The following is an 18,660-nucleotide window of genomic DNA, read 5'->3' on the forward strand; positions in this document are numbered from 1 at the left end:
TTATCAAGTTGTAGATGTTATTTATATATTTTAGATATTAACCCCTTATGAGATACATGATTTGCAAATACCTCCTCCCACTCAGTAGCTTGCCTTTTGGTTTTGTTGATGGATTACCTTTGCTTTGCAGAAGCTTTTCCGTTTGATGTAGTTCCACTCATTTTTGCTTTTGTTGCTCCTGCCTTTGAAATCAGTTCCATAAAAACATAGCTAAGGCCACTGTCAAGGAGCTTCCTGTCTATGTTTTCTTCTAGGACTTTCAAGGTTTCAGGTCTTACATTCAAGTAACCCAGTTGGAGTTGATTTTTGTGTGTGGTATAAGATAGTGGTAAGATAGTTTCATTCTTTGCACGTGACTGTCCAGTTTTCCCAACACCATGTATGAGAGACTACCCTTTCCCTGGTGTATATTCTTGCTTCCTTTGTCAGAAATTCACTGATCACATGCTTGGGTTTATTTCTGGGCTCTCTATTCCATTGATCTATGTGTTTTTGTGCCAATGCCATGTTGCTTCAATCACTATAGCTTTGTAATAGAGTTTCAAATCCAGGCGCGTGATGCCTATAGCTTTGCTCTTCTTTCTCAAGATTGCTTTGACTGTTTGGGGTCCAAACAAATTCTAGGATTGTTTTATTTCTATGGAAAATGCCGTTAGAATTTTGATAGGTATTTCACTGGATTTGTAGATTGCTTTGGGTAATGACATTTTTTTTAATTCTTCCTGAATACACACAAAGTATCTTTTTATTTGTGTCCTCTTCAATTTCTTTCATCGATGTCTTATAGTTTTCAGTGTATAGAACTTTCACCTCCTTGGTTAAACTTAGTTCTAGGGATTTTATTCTTTTTGATGCAATTGTGAATGAGTTTTCTTAATTTCTCCTTGTGATAGTTAGCCTATATAATAAAAGCTTAATATGCAAATTGTCCCCTCGACCGAGGGTTTGACCAGGGGCAGGGCCACCCGTGACCCCTCCCCACAGCTGGCCACAGCTGGCAGTGGCGGCAGGTGGCTAGGGGAAGGGAAGACCCGGCTGGCAGCCAGCAGACACTAGGGACCTACCCGTGCACGAATTTTATGCACTGGGCCTCTAGTTAGTGTATAAAAATGCAACAGTTCTTGCATATTGATTTTGCACCCTGCAACTTTATACTGAATTTGTTTATGAATTCTAGCAGTTTTTTGGTAGAGTCTTTATGGTTTTCTGCATATGAAACCGTATCATCCACAAATGGTGACAATTTTACATTTTCCTTTCCCATTGGGATGCTTTTCTTTCTTTCTTTCTTTCTCCTAATTGCTCTGGCTACGACTTCCAATCCTATGTTGAATAAAAGTAGAAAGAGTGGGCATCCTTGTCCTGGTCCTGGTGGGAGGATAGCCCTCAGCTTTTCAGTTTTGAGTATGACGCCAGCCGTCAGCTGTCACAGATGCCTTTATTACATTGAGGTTTGTCCAGTCTATACCACTTTGTTGAGAGGCTTTATCATAAATGGATGTTGAATTTTATCAAATGCCTGTCTTTCCTTCTCTTTCTTTACACGACTATCCTAATCGCGTGGGGTTGGGATGTGCAGCCAGCCATTCAGGGTTACTGACTCCCATTTGGGACTGGGGAGTAAAAAGGGTGGCAGAGCCTCAAGGGAAACTTTTCAAAGCACACATGGGCCTTCTTCAAATTCCAATGTAACCCCTATCATTCCACATTTAAGAATAACTAACTTAGGGAGTCACTGCTGCTTGCAGGAGCTAGTTTTATGACTCAGGTGCGTGAGGTGAGAAATGGATAGGTATCATTCATCTTTATGCTGAAGACACCCAAATCTCTCTCCTGAGCTCTAAGCCCTCATTTCCCTCTGCCCACCTACTGAAAGTTCTTCCTGGGGCCCCTGCAGGCAGCCCGCTTCAATCTCTGTAACGCCGAGACAGCCCCGCTATGGATGCGCCTTTCTTTATTCCCTGTTACCAACAGCCTGGTTATCTGGGCCAGAACGCCAGCACTGCCTTAAAGCTTCTCCCTGTCCTTCAATCCAACTACTCACAGCCTCTCCTCTCTGCCCTGACCCAACTATGACCTTGATCACACACTAATCCTCTATTGTCTGGGCCACTGAAATAACGTCCTCCCTGCCGCTGGCTCTGCCTTCCATACTCCACGATAGAAAAATTACTCTAAAACAGAGGACTGTTCCCTGTGGCTCAGCTGTCCCATGCACCTAAGGTTGCCAGTTCAATTCCCCATAAGGGCACATGCCAAATCAACCAAAGTTTCCTTCACTCTCTAAAAATCGATAAAAAGGTTTTTTAAATCCTATATAATAAAAGGCTAATATGCAAATCAACCAAAAAGTGGAACGACCAGTTGCTATGACATGCACTGACCACCAGGGAGCAGATGCTCAACGCAGGAGCTGCCCCCTGGTGGTCAGTGCGCTCCCACTGGGGGAGCACCACTCAGCCAGAAGCCCGGCTCACAGCTGGTGAGCGCAGCAGCTGTGGCAGGAGTCTCTCCTGCTTCCATGGCAGGCAGACATCCCCCAAGGGGTCCCGGACTGCAAGAGGGTGCAGGCCAGCCTGAGGGACCCCCCCACCCAGTGCACGAATGTCATGCACCAGGCCTCAAGTAAATAAATAAACCAGAGGACTACATTATTCCCCTTTGCCAAAAGTCTGGTGTTTCCTGCAACACACAGGACACAAAATTTTAGCATGAGATGTACGGCTGGTGAGAAAGGCCCAGAGGAAAGAAATGATCAGCACTGTGACCTAAATCAAAGGAACTCTTTATGGCGATTACCAGAGGAAAGGGGAGTGGCGGGAGGTAGAAGGTAAAGGGGAGATAGATGGTGATGGAAGGAGACTTGGGATGGTAAACACACAGTATGATATACAGATGATGTACTGTAGAATCGTATACCTGAAACCTGTATAATTTTATTAACCACTGTCATCCCAATAAATTCAATTTTAAAAAGAGCCCTGAAAGGTGCCATACAGATGAGAGCACTTGGTGAGGAAAACCCTAAAAGGCCCTTTGTAAACACGTCAGATGATAACTGATCAGACAGAACACAGCAGGCTCGCCCAGCCCGGGCCAGAGGCGGAAGGTCTGCGGTAAGAAAGCTGCAGGGCAACCCGCTACCTTCCGCGCCAAGAGAAACCCAGCCCAACGGTCAGGGGCCTCTGCGCAAGGACCCAGCCAACCACCCTCTCCCACAGCGCATACAGGTGCACATACACCCTGCATCTGACCACCCATCGCCAGCTCCACCAGTCCCGACAGGCACGACCTCCCCGGAGGCCCAAATAACTAAGCACTTGGACATGATTCCTTCCAAGGGCCCATGGGCCTTCAGACCCAGCCAGATTCCACCTTTACTCCAAGAACAGCCCTGGCTGGTGTTGCTCAGTGGATAGAGCATCGGCCTGTGGACCAGGTCCCGGGTTCGATTCCGGTCAAGGGCACATGCCCAGGTCGTGGGCTTGATCCCCAGTGGGGGGGTGTGCAGGAGGAAGCTGATCAGTGATTCTCACCATTGATGTTTTTCTCTCTCTCCCTCTCCCTTCTTCTCTGAAAGCAATAAAAAGATATTTAAAAAATAATAATAAAGAATAAAGCAGCCTGTCAGCTATTGAGGACTCGGGTGAGTCAAAGGAGCAGTGAAACCCACTTCCAGGGGAGCTCACACGCTTCCCCACGCCTCCTCCCAGGCCTCCCCCCCGCTAATTACAGGCACATGGACGCCTTTCTTAATCACAGGCAGCCTTCTGAGAGCCGTGCGAGCCAACACGTTTTCCTCCGCCGGGAACTTCAGGGGCCTCGCGAGCCAGAACACCAGGCTGGGCAGGAGGGCCCGCGCCCCTCCCAGGCTGGTCCCCTACACCCCACGCCGTGAGGAGCAGCCACATGGAAAGGCTCCGATTTTCTGGAAGCCCGAGCTGCTCCCTCTGACTAGAATTCCCTATTCGGTCCAGACACATCCTCTCTATCCGCAAGGACCCTCTCCCAACACCGCCTCTGGAGATCTGTAAGCAGCCCTCACTGCCCTCCCTCATGGCAGGGTGTATGTGCACCTGTACGCGCTGTGGGAGAGGGTGGTTGGCTGGGTCCTTGCGCAGAGGCCCCTGACTGTTGGGCTGGGTTTCTCTTGCTGCAGCTCTTTCACGGCCAGCCCATCGTCCCGGAGGCAGGAACTGTGTCTCAGTCACCTCTCCATCCCCCAGCCCACACAACGCCCAGCCAACCTGAGTTCCCTGACCGCGTTCGCTGGATGAACTGCCCTCAGCTCACCTGCTCAACCTGAGTTCCCTGACCGCGTTCGCTGGATGAACTGCCCTCAGCTCACCTGCTCCTCTCACGCCGTCGCAGGGAAACGGCTGCGTGGGGCTGGAGGTGACACTGGAGCCGCTTCCAGACTAAAGGGAATCCCCTTCTCAGCCCAGCAGCCAGCTTCCTTGCGGGGAAACTGCACTCGCCTTCCTGCGATCAATGGTGCAAGAGAGGCAGCTGGGGGCTCCTCCTGGACGGGGCGGGCTAGGGCAGCCTGTCCAGGGCCTTCTGGGGAGAGTGGGGGCGGGGAGGGGTAGCTGCAGACCCGTTTTCCTGAGCACTAACGTTCACAACATAAAAACTACCTAGTCTCCTGTGTCTCCTGCGTGGATTAGAATATCAAGAAAAATGTTTCCAATTATTCTTGAAAGAATGAGCTTTGAGTCTGGTGGGGCTCATTGCAGACGAAGGCCCACACAGCCCAGCAACTGTTGAGCAACATGGGGGACATCAGAAACTAAACAGACAGGCGTCTACCACTGCGCGGCACTGTCTTCGTAAAGAGGGAGGAGGGAAGAACACAGGTGAAGGAGACGAAGAAAGCAGAAGTAAAGGGAGAGGAAGCCTGGGGAAGGCCCCTGACAAAGTAGGTCTGTGGGTGGAAAAGGCAGGAAGTATATACTTGATGTCTACTAAGCAGGCTGACGGACACAAGATTAATACAAACTTTTTAACAGGGGAGTCGAAGCATTCATTTAAATTAATAAAAGGGGCTCTCTTCTACAACATATATTTTAGTGATAATAAAATTTTACCTCAAAATGTAATCCAGGCTAAAATAGAAATTATTTCAGAAAGATTCTAGGTGTCTATAATGAACTAGCTATAAGGACCTAATTAGTTCTGGGTCCGTCTCATTAATAAGAAATCTATGAAGAAATGGAAAGTGTGCAGAAAGCATTTCTGCAGCACACCAAAGCACCAGGGACATTTTGAAAATCAAATTATGCAACTGACTGATGGACTGGGAGCTGAACTAGCTACATCTTTCATGGAGCATTATTTTTACTTGAAAGAACAACTGACAAACAATGGTTGTTTAAACGTCTGTATTTGACCTGCATTTTCCCAAAAATGAAGAAAGTGAGCCTGACACCTCAAGAAAAACTGACAGTGTTTGTAGCCAATGATAAAATTCAAGCTTTCAAGCAAAAACGTGAACACTGGAAAACTGTTCCCAATACTTAAAAGATAAATAAATAAGGAGGCTTTTTTTCTTCTACTAAGTAATAGCTTCCATTCAACGGAGAGAACTTTACTAGCATACGTTTTGTTTTCCATTCTTGCTAGGTTTAATCAAGTTTTTAAAGTCATAAATTTTAAGACCCATCAAAACAGTAGTGTCTGAACCTAAGAAAATGGCCAAAATTTTTATGACCTGTAAGTATTTGTTCTATGGCAAACATTAAGCATAAATTTTTTTAAATGTATTCATATTTCGCATCAATTGAATTTTAAGAATCTAGATGATATACTAATGCACTAACCAAAAAAAAATGGATGACTATCAGGTAAGAGCTGAAACTCTCATTTCCTTTGGTTAGCTTTTTGAGTAACATACCTTTAACGTGTTATGTTGTTCAAAAAAGAAAATAAGAAACTGTTATCTAAGTATAAAAAAAACTTGTCCTCCAACATATCTCAGTTAAATGTCTAATAAAATAACACCCCCCCAAAGACGTCCAATCCTTAAAGAGCTACCTGAGAAAATAAAAACTGCTGTAGAATGAGGAGTTCATTTAAGTCTTCCAAAATGGCAGAGGATTTTAAGAAAAGCCTGCTGACTATTTTGGTTAACTACTCTCAATCCACTGAGCGCCCACTGTCGTTTCTACTACAGCTGCAAGGAGTATCTGAATTAGCCTAAAGGAAAAAGCTGCATTAAAGAGAAATAACATGTTAAACTATTCATACTTCTTCAAGCTTTGGCCTCAAACTTCTATTTCGGGATACATCCAGGTTTCCAAGATTTATGTCTTCTCAAGCATCATCTGAGCTTATATATCTTCACCGAACCCAACATTTAATCAAGAAAAGTCGAGGTGTACACCTGAACTAATATCTATACCATACTTTCTACTTTAGTAAAAAATAATAAGATACAAAAAAGTAATTCAGGGCATACTGTTTTACTTTGAGAAGTATTGAAATAAACTAGAATGCCAACCCCCTTGTTCAAGAGTTAATGAAGTATTTCTTTGTAAACAAGAGGAAAACCCTCAGTGAGGTCTGCTTCTTCCATCCCCACCGCCCACCTCACAATGCACCACAGTAGCCTACAACCACAGGAGACAAGGCCCGGATAATAATCCCACCTCAGAAGCCAGCAGGTTCTCACTGTGCGAGCCCACACATTTCCAGCCACGTCAAAGGGAGCAGTGACACTGGCTTAGAAGATGAGTGTCTCACAAGAAATGACAGGAGACGCCACGCGGGTCCTAAGGAAGCTCACATTAAACACCTAACAACCAGGGAGAACTCAGAACAGTTGTGGAAATACAGGGCGTTTTCATGTCCACCTGAGGTTGCTATTTCTCATTCATGCGAACGCCACACTGGCCCCTTCCCAACCAAAGGGGGCTGAGGAATTGGATATTTATTTCATACAGAAGCCAATTCAGGCCCTGGCCGGCTTGGCTCAGTGGATAGAGCGTCAGCCTGCGGACTGAAGGGTCCCAGGTTCTATTGGGACCAAGGGCACATGCCTGGGTTGCGGGCTCCATCCCCAGTAGGGGGTGTGCAGGAGGCAGCCTATCTATGATTCTCTCCCATCATTGGTGTTTCTCTCTCTCTCCCTCTCCCTTCCTCTCTGAAATCAATAAAGAAATATTTAAAAAAAAAAAATAAGCCAATTCAGGCAGATTATACCAAAGTGCATTTTGGCCCCAAGGCCAGAAAGTGGTAAATAGGTTAACACGTTAAACTACAAACTACCTTACCTAATTGCGGTGTTCTGAGTTTTATTTCGTCTCGGAAGTCATCCCAGCAGGTGGAGAGGCTACACCTCTCCCTGCAAAGCGGACCCACGCGGACTCAATAGCGCGGGTGCTTTACAGGGCAGCGCACCGGCCGCCTGCGCTCTGGCCCACAAGCCCCGCTCTCCCCGGCGACCTGGGCCGGAGGATGCGGACACGGGGCTCAAGCCCACGTCCTGCCCTCGGCCTCTCCACCCGACCCTACAGCAGATGTTCCCTCTGCGGGTGTCTGAGTACAGCTACGAGGAAGCCCTGAGTCTAAAGTTAAAGGCTTGGGGTGAAAGGGGTGACGTTGTCATGGATACTCAGGAAGGGTCCAGGGCGCCCCGGGCCACGGCGCCTAATGGCGCTCGGTCCCCGGGATGCGCTCTTAGCTCCTTTAAACGTGCCCTCACCAAACGCACCCCCCAAAGCCAGGCCGGGCTGTGTCAGGGACACCCCTGAAACCACAGGTCACACGAAACGCTGTCTGCGGGGGCCCTGACGACCCCGCGCCCACATCCCCGGGCGACACCCGCGCCTCCCGCCGCGGCCGCGGGGAGCCAGGTGCGCCGCGCTCACCCAGGCCCGGAGCCACGTAGACGAAGTAGAGGCCGGACGAGGACAGCGAGAAGAAGAAGAGGAAGGCGAGGAGGGAGCGGTTGGAGACCCGCATCGCCCGCCGCAGCACCGACATCTTCCTCCTCGCGGCCGGCGGCCCGGGCTGCGCTCCGCGGGCCCTAAACTTCCATGGGTGCGCGGCCCCCGAGCCCTGCGGAAGGAGGGATGGCGGGCGCGCGGATGAATGGGAGCCGGGGAGCCGGGGAGCCGGGAGGGAGCGCGGGGGGGGGGGGGGGAGGCCGGGAGAGGGTTGGGGGGAGAGGGGACGCGAGGACTCGGAGGCCAAGGACGCAGGGCTGACCCGCCGGCACCGGCGGCGGGAGGGAAGGAGGAGCCGGCGCCGCGGTGACCCCGGGGGACCGCCAACTGCGGACGGCCGGTCCCCGGCGGCTCCGGCTGCGCTCAGGGTCCGGCGCCCGCGCTCCGCAGGCCTGGGCCGCCGCCGGCACCTCGTCCTCCTCCTCCTCCTGCTCCTCCGCCTCCGGCCGCGGGTCCGGCCCTGCGCGGGCTAGCGGGGGCGCGGGGGTCGGGGCGCGGGGGCCGGCGGGGGCCCGGGGGGCCGAGGGGCGGCGAGCTCGCGGGCGCGCAGCCTCCTGCTCATGCCGCTCCGGGCGCCGGTTCCCCGCGGCGGCCGCGGACTCGGATCCCGGGCGGAGGCGGCGTCCCGGCCGCAGACCAGCGCGCTCCGGCTCCGGCTCCGGCTCCGGCTCCGGCTCCGGCCCCCGCCCGCTGCCCGCCCGGCCGCAGCAGCATCCCCGCCGCCCGCCGCCCGCCGCGAGGCTCCCGGCACCGCCCCCGCGCGGCCCGGACCCGGCGGACAGCGGCCGGCGAGCGCGGAGGGCGGAGCCGCGGCGCCCGGAGGGGAGGGAGGGGAGGGGGGGCGGGCGCCGGGGAGCGGGTCCGGGTCGCGGGGGGCGGCTCTGCGGGCGGGGGAGCGGCGGGGGAAACGCGGCGGGCGGGCCCTGAACCCCGGGGGGCTCCGCGCCTCCGCTGGAAACTGCAGGCGGCGCTGCGCCCGCGCCCGAGGAAACCTGGGGGTCCCCGCCCGCCACCCTCCGCTCCCGCAACCCCGCGCCCGCAGATTGGCCGGCTCGCGGGGAAACGGCCCCCGCCCCCGGCGCCGGGACCCCCCGCCCCCCGCCCCCCGCCTCCTGCGTCTCCGCCGCCCCCGCTCGCGGGGACCCCAGCGCTCGCCGCGCCGCCGGGGGCCGAGGGGCGTCGCGAGCCTCGGACACTGTCCACCGGGGAGCCAGTCATGGATGCTGTCCCTGAGGGAGAGGGGTGTCCGCGGGGACGACTTCCATGGGGTGATTCCCCCCGAAATACACGCCGGGGAGACGGTGTTTTCCCATCCAGGCCAGTGACACCGCCCTCCCGCGCGGAAGGGGACGCGATGCGGGTCTGCGTGTGGCCCTGATCGGAGGACTTGCCTCCCTTCTGACGGCGGCCCTGGTGAGGGTGGTCCTCCCGCGGCGACTGCGGGTCCCTCCGGGGCGGGAAGGACCCCCTCCCGCGAGCCCCTCTCCACCCCGCCCCCCCCCCCCGCCCCCCGCCCCGGCCTGGAGCGCAGCGGCACCGCCGGCTTCATTGGGCCAATTGTCTCATTCACCTGCCGGCCGGACCTGCCCTTTGTGCAAAAGCCGCTGCCCCTCACCCCCCCCCCCCCCCGCCCCGGGGTGTGTGTGTGTGTGTGTGTGTGTGTGTGTGTGTGTGCAGGGGTCACGTTTTCAGCTGATGACGGAGGTGGCCCTCCTGCCGTTATCTGCTCTGTGTGTCCAGTCCGTGGCATTGCAGCAAATTGGGTTTGCTTCCCACCGAATGAGACGAGGTTGGCTTTTTTAAAGGAAAGTTTAGGTTAACACTAAAAGGGAAATATGAACATCTTAGAAACTGATGAATAATCTTATTTTTAAAAAGCGGAAGTCTATGTACTGATGTGCCTGGGCCCTTGGTGTGCCTGCCAAGGCCACCCCAGTGCTTGGTGAGAGTGGTGGGTTGTCCCCGGCGTGAAGCCGGCACCAGAAAGCCAGGGCGGTGGGTGCACAGGTCAGCACTGTCTGTCACCAGCCACAGAGGCCGCCTGGGCCTGCACCCTAGTCACCCTCTGTCCAGTGAACACAAAAGTGACTTACGCGCCCTGTGCTTCTCTCCTCGTCGGTTAAAGGAGACGATAGTGGCACCTAATGGGTTGTCGTGGGGGTTAAATTAAAGGGTTAGTGCCTCTAACGAGCTTAGAAGGGCCTGGTACCCGGCAAACACCATTTCAATACTTGTTCATTGTTTCAATCTCTTCTTTAGATCCCTCTCTGCCAACAGTAACCAGTGATGCTGGGCTCTTCCTGTTTAAAAACCCGTCTCTACTGCCCCACCCAGGACGCCTCTGTCTCCAGCAGCCTGAAGGATGCTTGGGGGTCTCCGCTCACTTGTAAACAAAGGGAGATGAAGCGCTCAGAGCCCAAGAAAGGGAGATGAAGCTCTCAGAGCCCAAGAAAGGCCACCCAAACCTTTTCAAGGGCGTCATCCGGCGCTTTCTCAGGAGCCAGGTAAGGCCCACAACCTTGACTTTGCGGAAATCCGCTAAGTGTAATTTTATGACATAAAAAAGACAATTTTTCTTACTTAATAGTACGACATACCTAGTAGTAAGTCACAAGCAAATTTCACTTAACTGCTTTGTTCTACATTTATTACCAAGTATTCCTTTTGTTATTTCTTGCTCACTGGAGACCCCGTGCTCTTCAATGTTTGGACATTAAACTGAATGAGTTAAGTTATAACTAATGGTTTTCTACTTGTAATAATCAGAAGCATATTACTGAGATTTCAATTTCAACCAAAAAAATGTACTTTTTTTTTAATGTTTAATGAGATGGGTGACATTTCACTTGGTCCATGCTAACTGAATGAGGATAAACACTATCCTGTAAGCGGTTTAGTTTTGCTCCCAACCTTGTTAAAATAAAAAAAATCCATACTTTTTTTTTCTTTGAATTTGGAAAGAAAATAGCACCTAGAATCTCACTTTTCCAGTAGCTGTGGGTTCAGACCTCCAGATTACAATCACCGATTAAATATAGTAATTTCTATATTTAAGTACATGTCTCAGCATCTGAGATTCAATTAAAGAAAATTGTTAGGTTGATGGATTATGCGTGGACCGTTATAGAACTGGAATGTAGTTTGTATAAAAGTTAGACGTTGGTATGATTCAACATTGTTGTGGCACAGAAACTCCTCCCAAATAAAGCCCAAACTGAGAAGAGTAATAGGCTGCGTCGGCTTTACCCATTCTTTCCCCCGGCTGAATGCTGGGTCTCCTCAGCCGCCTGCCAGTTTTGCCTTCACGGGAGTCGGAGCTGCCAGCGCTGGCCCCTGACAGGCCCTTAGGCGACCTGGACAGCGAAACCTGCCCGTGGCAGATGGACTGGGAATCTGTTCAGAAAACGGTGAGGCTGGAGTGCAGGGGGACAGAGGATGGGAAGCAAAGACAGGAGATTGAAAGAGTGGTCATCTCACAAACAAAGCAGTCGTGCCTGGTGCCCTGCAGGGAAAAGGATGCTGTTGAAACCCCCCCCCTCTCCCCACCCCACCCTGTCGCCCGGAGTAAACAGAGGAGGCTGCCCAGGCCCGCCGCCTGTCGGAAGGCTGAGGGCAATCGGTGGCCGGTGCACGTGTAACCCAGAGGCGCAGTCCCCCTCGGGCGTGCTGCACGCCAGCTGGACAGCTCAGCCCTGGAGAGAAAGTCCACAAACCTAGTGCCACACGGACAAAGCAACGCGCACGTCCCCAGCGCCGCCTGGCACTCTAAGGGGCTTCGTCCTGTGAGTGTGAGAGGTGGCTTTCGCACTCTGTAAGCAGGAAACACAGCTCTTGCTGCCTGGCACAGTTCCAGTCCGGGAGGGCGTTTGTAGCCAGCAGCCATTATTCCTGAGTGATAGTTGATTAGGTTCTGGGCCTTATGCAAGGATTCCTAGGATATCTTATTTAAATAAAAACTTTGCTGTTTTTGCTTCATGGTAAAAAAAACTGCTTAACCTAAAATCCCACTTTACCAAAATAATATGCATAAAGGTACAAAAGAGCAGAAGTACATTTACCCCTTCACATGTTACAGACCAGTCATCCCCGGACCCCGTGTCTTTCAACTGTCACTAAGAGAATCATCTTGTCAATATGGACTTCGTAGGTTAATGAATAGACATTTAATTTTAAACCTTTTTCAATGAGTTCCTGACCCTGGCTTGGAAAATACCCGTATCTCCCGGGAGCCTTTTATCACAGGGCAATTCTTAAGAACCATGCTGTATAGTGGAGAGGGACTATTAATAACATGTCACATAAGTCTCATTGAAATAGGATAGGGGTGACTTTTTTCCTGTCTTTAAGAAAAAACTTTCTGGTAAGCCTTTCTTCACTACCAAAGAGAAAAGGGGCTAAAATAATAAAAGTATGAGACCTGTAGCAGGAAGACAGTCAAGGCTGGCAGAATGCAGTTTTGTGTGTGTGTGTGTGTGTGTGTGTGTGTGCGTGTGTGTGTTTTAATATATTTTTTTATTGATTTCAGAGAGGAAGGGAGAGGAAGAGAGAGTTAGAAACATCAATGATGAGAGGGAATCATTGATTGGCTGCCTCCTGCACGCCCCCCACCCCTCACTGGGGATTGAGCCCACAACCTGGGCATGTGTCCTTGACTGGAATCAAACCCGGGACCCTTCAGTCCGCAGGCTGACGCTCTATCCACTGAGCTGAACCAGCTAGGGCAGCAATTACTATTTTTAAAAATGACTCTGTAGTTCCATTTGGGCATGCATGCAAAGACGTAAACTCAAGGGTATATGTTTGCAGCAAAGTCATAAACACAGGAAGCTGGGAACAACCGAACTGTCAGCATTAAGGGCCTCGGTAAATAATGACATCAGTGCCGTTGAAAATCAGGCTGGAGGGCCTAGAAGCAATGCAGAGAGAAAAAGGGGAAAGAACCCTAAGACTCTGCTAAGAATAATGGGGAGACCCAGGAACAGCTGGGTGTAAAGTGGGGTGAAGGGAAGGATCCCAGGAAGGATCCAAGGCGCCTGGAAAAGTAGCTGAGACCTGAGGAGGGAAAAAGACATGGACGACTCAGAATTCTAAGAACGGCACCCGCGCGCTCAGTGTGGCCTCACCCTCGCCTCCGGGAGAAGCAGCCCCTTCTCGGCCTGTGTTCACGGACGCGGTCAGCATAGGTGTGAAGGTTAAGGAATGGGGCCTCGGTGTCCTGTGTGGACTGTTTTAGGACTGGAATAAAGACAAGTCACAGTTGCACATCTCCTCCTGAACCAGACAATTAGGACAGGATCTGACTTGGCAAAAGAGAAGCGCCTAGAGCAGTGGTTCTCAACCTTCTGGCCCCTTAAATACTGTTCCTCATGTTGTGACCCAACCATAACATTATTTTCGTGGCTACTTCATAACTGTCATGTTGCTACTGTGATGAATCGTCATGTAAATATCTGATATGCAGGATGGTCTTAGGCGACCCCTGTGAAAGGGTCGTTCGAAGGCAAAAGGGGTCGCGACCCACAGGTTGAGAACCACTGGCCTAGAGAGTCCTCATGGATGGGGAGAAAGGCTGGTTTTCTCCATGATTGAGGTCGGGGACTGAGCCGTGTGAAGAGAAGAGGGAGCCTTTAAGCTGGAGCTTGGGCTGCCTGGGAGCTGCGATGGAGGCAGAGGCGCCCAGGAAGCGAGCCCAGCCCAGGTCTGGCTCAGCTTTCCCACCGATGCGGGAGGATTCCTGAGAGGCACATGCAAAGCTCCGAGCTCCGCTCCTTTGCATCCGCTCGTTTGCCTGTAAGCAGGTGAAGGGGGTTAAATATTATTCTGGGAGTTGGTAGCCGGTTCTTTATGATTCAGAAGAGGCTAACTGACTATTTTTTTTTTAAATATACTTTATTGATTTTTTTACAGAGAGGAAGGGAGAGGGATAGAGAGTTAGAAACATCGATGAGAGAGAGAGAAACATCGATGAGCTGCCTCCTGCACACTCCCCACTGGGGATGTGCCCGCAACCCAGGTACATGCCCTTGACCGGAATCGAACCTGGGACCCTTGAGTCCGCAGGCTGACGCTCTATCCACTAAGCCAAACCATTTAGGGCCAGGCCCAGGATTTTAGTGCTCCTTTGTTATCTCTATTTTCAGAAGAAAACATCAATGACAACAAAAACTGAAAATGGAAAACCAGTCCTACAAGTTTTGCAGTAAACGGTAAGTCAGAATATCAAGTACAAATAATAATACTTTTATGATGAATTACTAACCCGAAGAACCCATAGGGCTTGGAGACGTATGGGAATGATAGAACTGGGTAAGCAAAACCCAGATTCTTTTAGAAAAATGGTCTTTTTGCATCAAAAAAAGGCCTGCACCCTGGGAATGCCCCCGTGTGCTTCCTCGCAGCTGATGCTGCCGCGTGGACTTGTGCCAGCTGTCAGGCAGAGGTCGTCCAGCCAGGGAGGTGAGTGGGGTGCAGCCCGCCAGTGCTCACCTCTGCCCTCGAAGCTGCCCTGGTGCGGGGCAATTCAGAGGAGAACCCCAACTGCCTTGGAGATGCGATGCTCTTTTTCTTTTTCTTTTTAAATATATTCTTATTGATCTCAGAGAGGAAGGGGGATGGAGAGAGATAGAAACATCAATGATGAGAGAGAATCACTGATCAGCTGCACACCCCACACTGGGATCGAGCCCTCAACCCAGGCATGTGCCCTGACCTGGAATCGAACCGTGACTTCCTGGTTCATAGATCGACACGCAACCACTGAGCCACACCAGCTGGCCGCAGTGCCTCTTTTTTACACAAAGGATCCACCCAGTCCCAAAGTGGTATCTTAAAAATTCTTACAAAAATGTGGTCCTGATGGTTCCTTGTGTCTGTTCTCTTGCCCTTGGCCCCGTTGTCTGAGCTCTTCCCTAAGACTGGAATCCAGAAAAAATTCCCAAACATCCAGCCTCTCTTAAGTCTAGTAAGGTTACTTAAGATTGGGGGTCGCACTGAGGAAAGATAATATCCCATTCCACACAATGGCACATCATGTTCAGTTCTTCCCTCATGTCCCCTCTCTTTCCCCAAATTCCAAAATCATTATACGTACATGACTCTACTACTGATGGGAGCCATCCCCCAAGCCCTGCCTGTGTACCAGGTTCTGGAGAATAAAGTTTCTCCATCTCTCTTCACTCTTTTGGGTCTCTGAGCCTTTGACCGTGGAATGACTCTCTCCCCTTGCCCACCTGGTAAACTCTTATTATTCATTTTTCAAGCCCTATTTCAAAATGAAAGAAATAGGATTAACGTAAGTCAGAGACATTTCTGAGGTTTTTTTGTGTGTGTTTTTCATCAAAAGTATGGCTAACTAGCCAATGACCACTCTGTTGGCTCACAACTCTCTGAACCAGCAGTCAGCCGGTCACCTGGGAAGCTGGAGGGCAGCTGTTGACCTGGAACCCAGAACTGAGTGATACAATCAGAAGAGTCTAGGGCAGTGGTTCTCAACCTTGGCTGCACATTAGAATCACCTGGGAATCTTTTTAAAATCCTGATTTCTGGGCCTCATCCTCCGGAAATTCTGTTTCTTTGTTATGGGGCGGGGCCAAAACATTAGTAACAAAGAAACAGAATTTCCGGAGGACGGGGCCCGGAAATCAGGATTTTAAAAAGATTCCCAGGGGATTCTAATGTGCAGCCAAGGTTGAGAACCACTGGTCTAGAGATTGGCCTTGGGACCGGTAATGAGCGTGATGACAGAGAGCGCCTGAAAGAGTTATGCTCGAAACTGTTGTTAAACTGAGTAATGAGACACTATACCTGTAATTTACTTCAACTGCCCGGCTCATAGCCTGGAATCTCCTGACAGTGACTTAATGAGCAGCTCTGTCCTGATCTGACCCCACGGGCTCCCTGGCAGTGAGCAGGGTCAGAGAAGGGTTGCCCTGGGGACGGAGAGGAACTAGGGAGAAAACATAAGCCTAGGCCCTGAGGCCCCAGCAGAGAGATGCCCACCCGGCCCCCCAACTACACGCCAGGTGGCGCGGCAGAAGCTGAGCTGCCTCCGGAACACGCCTCTATGAGTTCTTTGCCGTTGGGAGTGATTTTGTGATGGCAGCCCAAGTCTTCACACATCCACACGTGCCTAGAATATTAGTGTGCCACCAGGAGAGACTCATCCAGTCCTCAGAAAGACAACTAGCAGCACCCATTTCCAGAGCATTAGCGAAGCCATAGCACCATCTATCTATTCTCGTTCACCTCATGTTTAATCTTTTCTATGACCGGTTAAGATCCTGACTCTTATAATACCCCTGAATACCGACACTGGATTGAAAGCTACCCACTCAGACACTTTAAGTCTTGATATCATTCTCCATCAACATTTGATGCAGGGGTGAGGGTGTATGTTCAGCCCTATGTTGTACCTCAGTTCATGTTCTCAGTAATTAAACAGCCCACCCTTCTTAGACTGCATGAGAGCGAATTACTTCTTTCCACAGACATTTGACCCTCACTAGAAAAGCTCAGGTATAGAAGCATTTTGGGAGTAACTTTCTCTGTTAACCGCCCAAACTCTGGAACAGTGCCCCTGGGTAACAGGTAACTGTTGCATCTCACGGCAAACTGCACCAAATACTTAGAGCTCTTGTCGGCTTTCTCATTTACTTCCATGGTAATCAGATTGAGAACTTTTAAGTGGACCAGTAGCTGAGGCATACGAAGCCTAGAGCATTATCTTCAATATTTAACCAGGGAAAAGATCCTTGAAGAATTTATTTTCTCAAGGTCCTTTTTGGACTGACGTTTAAACCATCAGGCTCTAGCCTTTAAGAAGACATCCGAGTTGGTAGAAATAGAGTCCATGGGCCTATGTGTTGGCTGCTTTCACATGGTTGTCTTACATGGGAATGTAAGGGGTAGAGATCAGATGGCCTCACAAGTTATTTCTAGACTCATTTCCAGATTCATATTATATAACAGATGTACACTTACCAAAGTAAAACATTTAGGCAATAAATATGTGTTCCTACCCCTAAATCAGCATACACTGGAATTGAAAGAAAATAGCAATTGTCCTCTCTTCGGAGGAGAGTGTCTTACCCTGATCACCTGGGATTGCATGGGTGACAGTGATAGTGCTGAGGATGGTCCAAGTTGCTGGGCAGCCAAGAGCATGCGCACAGCAAGCAAGCTGTCAGACCTCCGGAGAAAGCAGTGTCCTGCGGGGGAGAGAGATTTCCTCGGGAAGAACATTGTCTACAGAGGGAATTTACCGTTTGAAGGAGATTTTTGAAAATCAGTTTAATATCGTGTCCCCCACCTTCCCCAGCAAAACTAAGTTCAGCCCCCGGCACACTGGAGGAGCTGTCACAGAGCTACGGCTATTACTCGCGTAGTCGTGTGAGGCGTTGGACGCCAACCAGGGCCTCTTTCTAACGCTTTGGTAAGGCTCCTCCACGGCCGCTTGGGACATGCCACTCTCACACACTCCAGGGAAGAGAGTGACTGGCACGGCCGCCGTGGAGAGGACCTGGATAGGGGGGTTAAATTGTTTGTTAACTGTGGTGCCCAGTTATCTGGTTGGACACTCATCTAGGTGCTGCGGTGAAGGCATTTCGTAGGTGACAGTTAACACCACAGGTGAAGGGGATTGCCGCTGTTGGTGTGGTTGGAAGACCTTCGGAGCAGAAACTGATGTTTCCCAGAGTAGAAGGAATTCTGCCTCAAGACTGTAACAGAGCAATCCTTTCTGGGGTGATGTCATCCAGAGGGCACCAGAGGTCATTCCTGACCTCAGTCCTCTTCACAAGAAGGCCAGCCATGCCTTGACCAGTTTGGCTCCGTGGATAGAGCGTCGGCCTGCGGACTGAAGGGTCCCGGGTTCGATTCGAGTCAGGGGCATGTACCTTGGTTGCGGGCACATCCCCAGTGGGGGGTGTGCAGGAGGCAGCTGATCGATGTTTCTAGCTCTCTATCCCTCTCCCTTCCTCTATGTAAAAAATCAATAAAATATATTAAAAAAAAGAAGGCCAGCCAGCAACCACCCACAGACAAGACACGGTTGTGAAAGCCCCAGAGCCCGGGGTGGGGCTGAGGCGTGTCTGAAGGGTAAGAAGAGCGGTTTCTCTTGAGCACAGCGCCCCTGAGGCCCGCACAGTGCCACCAGGAGGGCCCCTCAGTCTGCGGTTGCTCTGGTGGGAAAAGGAAAGCCCCAGGTGACAGCACTGCCAGATGCTTCCCAGGAGGGAACTGGGGGGGGGGGGAGCGGGGGGGGGGTCCCCACTGGGAGGGAGAGGGGACGGGCTCACAGCGGCCGGAGCTCAGCGCCCAGCAGACTGTTCCTGTTGCAGGGGTGCCAGAGTGGAGATGCCAGCCAGCAGCTCTGCTCCTCTGTGAAGTGGGGCTGCGGGCAGGAGGGGAGGAGGAGCGCGGTGACGCCATTCAGAGCAGGGTCAAAGTAGGAGCAGGGCAGATGGGAACACCCTGGAGTCGGTGAGGGCGGAGGCGGGAGAGCCTGCAGCTGCCGGAGAGAGGCCTGGTTTGTCAGAAGCGTCAGGAAGCCCCTGGAGAATGGGCCCCGGTCTGTGTCTCCTCACATTATGTACCCTGTGCCTGGCACAGAGCCTGCCATGTAGTAAATATTTGTTGGCTGAATTAAAAGGGAGTGTATGAGTGAAATCGCCATCTCCATGTTTTAAAATCTTTCCTTCCTGAGCCTGCCTGCCTG

General features: G+C 51.2%; 1 protein-coding gene and 1 long non-coding RNA gene across 4 annotated transcripts in view; one reads left to right on the forward strand and one right to left on the reverse strand.

Annotated features, from left to right (window-relative positions):
* The window catches only part of B4GALT6 (beta-1,4-galactosyltransferase 6), a 54,056-nt gene extending 45,944 nt beyond the window's left edge, over positions 1-8,112 (reverse strand). The window contains exon 1 of one of the 3 annotated variants that reach the window (XM_036323182.1): positions 7,869-8,112. In XM_036323182.1, coding sequence (XP_036179075.1) covers positions 7,869-7,983 — 115 coding nt within the window. In that variant the 5' untranslated portion in view covers positions 7,984-8,112. The remainder of the gene's footprint in view (positions 1-7,868) is intronic. The other 2 variants (XM_036323180.1, XM_036323181.1) reach the window with 2 other exon arrangements.
* A 1,002-nt stretch (positions 8,113-9,114) lies between these two features.
* LOC118663499 lies at positions 9,115-14,228 on the forward strand. Its single transcript, XR_004970064.1, has 3 exons — positions 9,115-9,359; positions 10,206-10,450; positions 14,087-14,228. It is a non-coding gene; the product is annotated as an uncharacterized LOC118663499 (long non-coding RNA).
* The last annotated feature ends 4,432 nt before the right edge of the window (positions 14,229-18,660 follow it).

The sequence above is a fragment of the Myotis myotis genome, unplaced genomic scaffold (assembly GCF_014108235.1).
Source record: "Myotis myotis isolate mMyoMyo1 unplaced genomic scaffold, mMyoMyo1.p scaffold_m19_p_9, whole genome shotgun sequence".
Taxonomy (NCBI): Eukaryota; Metazoa; Chordata; class Mammalia; order Chiroptera; family Vespertilionidae; genus Myotis; species Myotis myotis.